Source organism: Triticum urartu, chromosome 3 (genome assembly GCF_003073215.2).
Source record: "Triticum urartu cultivar G1812 chromosome 3, Tu2.1, whole genome shotgun sequence".
NCBI lineage: Eukaryota > Viridiplantae > Streptophyta > Magnoliopsida > Poales > Poaceae > Triticum > Triticum urartu.
Window position 1 is genome coordinate 711361803 of NC_053024.1, and position 6597 is coordinate 711368399.

Sequence of the window (6597 nt, forward strand, 5' to 3'; positions counted from 1 at the left end):
ATTCACTTGAGCTTTTAAAACAGGAAAACATGTTAATTCTTTTCTCGAGTTACTCTACAAAATAGTCATCTTGATGTATGTATTGATATCTCCGGTTCTACATTAGGGGATTAAATGTATGTCTGTTACACAACGACTACTGCTTCACAACCCCCTCTTTTTATTCACTCTACTGCTTTAGGTGTGTGTTATTGCATCAATTGGTTACATCCTGTGGTAGCCTGATAAGTAGCTGTCTTGGTGTCGTATTTATATTGGTTTTATATGGTATTTTTTATATAATATACTGGGTAAGCATGCATTTTCCTCATGCGGAGCATACTTGCATAGATGTGGTTTTGTAGAATTCATTTTGTTTTCACTGAGAAAACCACATACTGCTGGAGAAGTATTTATTTATCCTCTTACTTTACATGTTCTTTTATTGTCGTGTAAACTGCTAGCCGAGCTACACTGCGGACTACAGAGTTGATCTGAATGTCTGCTATTCTAAGGTTCAATATATGATTCTTTCTGTCAGCGTTCTTCCTTGGAAACAAAATGATCAAATCATCTTCTTCGGTATTTAACTACTCCTCCTTTAAGCAAGAACTGCTGCTCTATGATGGCAAGATATTCCTTCTGCTCCCCACCACAGCCCCCCTACTCCGACCCCCATCTCATCACACAGTACATAAGAGGACCATGTACTGCACTGTTAAAACAAAACCAGATGCAGGCAGGCAGACGCCGGAACAGTGAAAACCAAATCATTCCCATTTACTACAACACGCCGATTTCATGAGCTACTGGTACTAGTAAAAAGTAGGGGCAGAGCAGAGCAGAGCATTCATGGAGGGAGGGAGGTTATGGTGCTGGCTGACCTGCTGATCCTGGCAGGCACATTCTCAGACGACATGATCACCACTGGAATGTCCTTCAATGAAGATGACCCCTGCAAATTAACACGGAACAGCAGCAACTTTTTGAGATGAATGAATGAATGAAAGAATGCTGGAGTTAAAGGGCTCTGCAAATGCTTTTACCTTGACCCTCCTCAGCAGATCGTATCCTGTCATGCCAGGCATGCAGTAGTCTGTGATGATCAAATTCACGCCCACCTCCTGCGACAAAAGGTTCAGAGGAGCACGTGGCCGGTTCAGATCTCATTCCATGGCGCAAGAACAGGGAATCAACAACCAAAATCTCTTAAAAGAACAACCACTCGGATGGGAGAAAATCAGAAGAATGAACCGGGTCAACTGATTGATGGTAGTAGTACCTGATGGTGGTCAGGGGCGGAGGAGGAAGGGGATGAGGAGTCGTCGTCGCCCTCTTCTCTCAGTCCCAGGACCTCCAGCGCCTTGCTCCCGGAGTCCACCATGGTGACTGCACGCGCCGGCCCCCAAGAAGAACAGAGTCCGTCCGTGAGAGTTGGGAAGGAGCAGCAGCAACAAAGAAGAGGAAATTTTGGACGGAGGGAGGAGCAATCTGGATGAGGTTGCGCACCTTGGTAGGAGGAGGTCCTGAGCAGCATCTCGATGAGCTTCCGGTCGATGACGCTGTCGTCCACCGCCAGGACGTGGAACCGGGCCTCGGCGTCGACCACCGTCATGGCTCGTAGGCGGAGCAAGAACCAGAGGAACCGAGCCTATCCGCACGGAGGCCCTCCCAATCTTTCTGCCTCTCCTCGCGCTCAGACAGAGACAGAGTAGGATCTCGCCGGTCTCTCCGCCGTCGCCGCCGCCGGAGGGAGGCTTGGATTGGAGAGGTGGAGGGGAGAGGGCAGATGCGGCATCTCGGGGCAGGGAGGGGGGGCTACGGGGAGGATATAGGCGGGGGCGGAGGACATCATTCACTCACACCACACCATGGCAGCACCCACCACAGACCACATCACCGGCACCACCGCCACGGCCTCTTCCCGGGAAAGCAGGATCCGACCAGATCACGCACCCGAATCTCCACAGCAAATCGCCTCCATGATTTCCCCTTTATCTCCTCCTCGTGGCCTCTCTCTCTGTCCCGGTGGTGGTGGGGGGTTTGAGGAGGGAGCGCTCTGTTCTGTTCTTGGCTTTGGAACCGGGCGGACAGGCGCTACCCGGTTGCTTTCCCTCCCCTCCCCTGCATTTATCGGCGCCGTGGCCCGTGCGTCGCGGATCGGCGGCTCTGCTTGCTCCGAGATTCGTGCGGAGCACATGACTGGGAGTGCTGTTCTTACCGCCTGCTGCGGCTTCACCTGTTGACTAGCAAGATGCCCGTCCATAAACGTCAAGATGCATTTTTTTTATAAAACACATGTTGTGATTGACCTATGCGGGAGTAATCCCATGTGTAAAAACTAATGATATCTCGAGAAAGAGAAGAGATAGGGTGAGGAGGAGTGTAAAAGCCCATGCGGCCATCATGCCAGATTGTTCCGGAGGTTTCCTTTTTTAATTGCTCAATAATGAGGTTGTGGGAGATAAGGATGAACAAGGGAAGGCCTTATCTGCAAATGTAGAGAGAGGTGTGGGTATCTTTTTGCAAAATTGCCATAATTTGCTTTTTATCCATCAGATATAGATCAAACGGTCTATATTTCAAGATGACAGACACACCATCATCACCAACTCAGTTTTTTATAAGAGTAGAGAAAGGCAACCGAGTTGGAAAAAAAAGTGTCTTGTAACGGCTAAGATATTTGAAACCATGAATTTCATTCTAAATTGCGATTGTAATCCTAGATTTTGTAATCAAATCTCGGAAACAAGGACGGCGAGCATCGGTTCAGCCTGCTCTCTTCGAATTGAAAGGAATTTGTACGAATGATGGTGGGTTATAACCCGTAGTTTTTCTTTTACAAAATAAAACTCTGTGGATTGTAGGATTGGGTCATCAAATTTCGATGGCATCCATTGTTATGCCTCTTTTTCGACAACATCAAGGTCATAGATAAAAAAAATGTTAAACCTTTATAAGACCATCCATATACAAGCAAAAAATCAAACACAAAATTGGATATCGATGCCATCTTCCACCTGCACTCAGCGACGCCGTTATATCGGAGAAGATCTCGGAATACCGTGCAACCTCTAGATCTCGGAATCACACTAAGGGTACCGTTGGTATACAACTACCACCAAGTCATCGGTTGTATTCCAAAGAAATCGACAACAACACGCTAAGGATTGTATTGTTGTACCGGTGAAGAAGGCTATGACAAATAAATGGGGATCAGATTGTTGTGCCTTAGAAGAAGACAACGACAATGAAGTGAGGATCGTCGTCATCCTGGAGAAGATGGAAACAACATTGAAATGTGGGTCGTCATCATCTCGGAGAAGACAGTCAGGAAGGAGGTTGGACAACATGAACCGGGATGCTCAACAAACCGAAATTGGCCACGCATCGCCTAACGGAATATGCCATAAGACCGAATTGACAACATTTTATATGAATATTAATCAAGCTTTTAAATCTAGGCCGGTATATCATTTTTAGGGCTCTACCGATAGGAACATAACATGTCATTTTGTAAATATCATTTTCAAAATATGATCCGATATTGACCGAAATATCGACCGATATGGCCGAACGATACGTATATGACAACAATCTTTATTAAAAAAGCAATGAAATAAGATTATGCATTTATAACTTCATTATATATTATCAAAGTCATGCACAATGTTTCTAACAAATGCATATATATTGTATTGTTTATAATCATAGAGGAAGGATTTTATGAATCTTTCCTTAATAGTTTCTTAATCAACAAGTTAACAACTAGGAATCCAAAAGTGTTATGTTAAATCATTGACATCATACATTTTGTTTTACAAAAAAAATTGAAAAAGAATAATGGGAAAAAACTAGACATGTTTTCTCTAATACATCTACATATCGTCCGATATATCACTCGATATCCGACATCCAATATATCGAAGCTAAACCGATACGAACGTCCGATATTTTGACACTTGATATGAATAAAAGCTTAAAACCTATTTTGTTTTTCTGTTGAGAAATCCACTGCACTCCCACATTATCTCTTTTTTTCCATACAAAAACTAGATATATTATAAAAGTTCACAAAAAAACACCTCCAGCATATTAAAAATTACATCAAGGTTCATAATTCACTTTTTGTGAAAAGGATCGGATATATTATAAAATTGCATTGAGGTCCACAGACCACCGAGCGACCAGTGGCATCATCAAAATGAGCCGATGACACTGCGTTGTTATCACCGCTTGCACACCGAAGCCGACCTAACGTTGTCGATGGTCCCAAGGACCAGCGCTCCAGAGCCACAACCGTTGACGTTGAAGGCTCGAATCGACCTCGAAACTGCTCTATGCACGATGCAAGTGCACAATTCGTGGACGACATATCAATCCAGCAGCCATCGAGTTATTTAATCATACGTACGTCCGGTCAGATTAGCCTATCGTGTGTGCATCGTGTGAAGTTTGTCGTATGTATAGCAGTTCTGAATCGATCTAAAGGATCTGACATCAAATATCACCGTTGCGTATACATGACGGGAGATCCTCAGCTCGCCGCTCCGAGGAGCTGGCAAGAACCTAAGGCGGACCTCTGTCTAAGCCGTCGACGGGTGCATTGGACACGCATGTGCGCTTCCATTTGTGTTGGCCGGTCGGAGTTGCCCTAATAACGATCTAAAAGAAACAGTGGTATTCTTTTTTCCCTATGACCGGCGACCAAGAGACAGCGAAACCGTAAATCCATTCCGTTCCGTTGCGTGCGGCCTCGTGGAGGGGACCCACCAGAATCCCGAGGCGGGATACGCTGACGTCACCCGCTCGCCACGCAAATCAAGAGATAAAAAGCCCATCCCCTCAAAAAAAAAGAGATAAAAAGCCCGGCGTGGGAAACCATGCGCTTCACACTCGTGCTCGCTAGGCCAACCAGTAAATAATTTGTCTATCCACGGTGGTGGTAGAAGGCGGGCGAGCAGTTCGACGTGATCCGGTCAAGATCTCGTCCCACACGTCCATCTTTCTTTCGGCCCGGCCGGTGCGTGTCGGTCTCTTCTTTTCTCCCTCACCTAGCCTGCCAGACTGAGCGAGAGCAGACGCTGCGGGTGGGGATCATCGCCTCCCTTTTTTATTGCTTGCGGCCGGTCCAGTACGAACCGAAGCACAACGAATGAACGAACGAAAGTTTCTTGGTGACTAAAAAGGTATGCTCCGAATAAAATGTCTGTCAGATGAATGAGAGAGGCTTAGTGTTGTTGCTGACTTGTTCCTTGTTCAGTGGACCTCTCCGTTGATATAAAATAAAACGGATGATTGTTCTTCTTCCTTGAACGCATTGCAAAAAAGATGTTGCTTATCTCGGGAGATCTCCTACACTAGTTGCTGATTTGATTTGACGGTCCAAAGCCAAGCAAAGCGAAAGAAGCAATGCTCACGCAGATGGAAGATCAAGATACGCACGCACCAGCCTCGCTCTCCAACGGCGGAGCGCATTGAAACCCAACCATGCCGATCGATCCACGGCACCGCGATCCGATGGATGGATCGACACGCCCAAAAGAATCGCAATCTTGACCATCATGACGGATCGACGGACGGACCCATCTTATCTCTGCTCTGAAACGGAAGCGGAAACGGAGGCGGAGGAGATGACTAATAAACTACTTTGGCCGCATGCGGTACCATGCGTATTTTGACAACAAGCACGCGGCCGCAGAGCAGGACCGCGCACGTACGTACGGTATGTCCCTGGTGTTTTTTTTCTCTAGCAAGTCTTTCTTCCAAACCAGCTAGGGTTGCGAATCAACCTGTGATTGAGTTGATTAGGTAAACAGTGGTATCCCCAACCCATCAGGGTTCAAATCCTGGTACTCGCATTATTCCTGGATTTATTTTAGGATTTCCGGCGATGTGTTTTCAGTGGCAGGAGACGTTCTTATCGACGACGAAGCGTCTATGGTGACTTCGTAAATCTCAAGATGATATGCCGGCTCAGTCTTTCGAAGATGCTTATAGAGATAGGATGTGCGTGTGTGCATTCATAGGGATAAGTGTATGTGCGTGTATATGAGCGCTTGTCTCGACTCGCCATAGTTTATCCCCCCCCCCCGCCAAGAAAAACTACTGGTACGGCCACGTTAGTAGCGCCGCGACGTACGTGCGTACGTACGCTGCTAGTCTGGTCAATACAGCGGTGGAATGGAACATTGTGCACAACAGGACCGGGGCAGCGGCGGTGGACTGGATCGCTGGCTCGACCAGCTGAATCTCGTACGGCCGATACAAGAAAAGATTGCGGGCTCGGCTCGGATCTTCTCATCATCCTTGGCACAACACGGTGTACGTACCATGGTGGCCATGCATGCACATGGAACAAGAAGAAGGAGACTTGTCCTCGGGTTCCGGCGTATCCTCAGCTGGATTCGTCTGTTGGACGGGTGTGCGTAGCCTAGCTCTAAGTCCAGCTAGGTGTTGGACTTTGGCGTTCATGGCTAATCGTATATAAGAATTTGTTAATAAGGGAGAGGTAATGGCAACTTCCCCTTCGGTTCCTCACGTCCAAATTCGGCATCCTCCGTGGACAGCGACCAGGCACTTCTCAAATTGTTACATCCACAGCCGCGTATCTCATAT

At 46.8% G+C, this 6597-nt stretch overlaps 1 protein-coding gene across 1 annotated transcript; it reads right to left on the reverse strand.

Annotated features, from left to right (window-relative positions):
* Positions 1–375: 375 nt before the first annotated feature.
* Positions 376–2099, reverse strand: LOC125546116 (two-component response regulator ORR4-like). The gene is made up of 4 exons (XM_048710257.1): positions 1489–2099; positions 1262–1368; positions 1026–1103; positions 376–934 (listed from the first exon to the last, which is right to left on the reverse strand). The coding sequence occupies exons 1-4, from the start codon at positions 1592–1594 to the stop codon at positions 830–832; spliced, it is 396 nt and encodes a 131-aa protein (XP_048566214.1). The 5' UTR covers positions 1595–2099; the 3' UTR covers positions 376–829.
* Between the last annotated feature and the right edge of the window lie 4498 nt (positions 2100–6597).

Bases quoted from the DNA above. Each gene is read 5' to 3' on its own strand.
- LOC125546116 (XM_048710257.1), bottom strand. From the start codon at position 1,594: ATGACGGTGGTCGACGCCGAGGCCCGGTTCCACGTCCTGGCGGTGGAC. The intron at 1,369-1,488 runs GTGCGCAACCTC...CGGCGCGTGCAG, and splicing joins CAGGACCTCCTCCTACCAAG to TCACCATGGTGGACTCCGGG. The intron at 1,104-1,261 runs GTACTACTACCA...CTTTTGTCGCAG, and splicing joins CCGCCCCTGACCACCATCAG to GAGGTGGGCGTGAATTTGAT.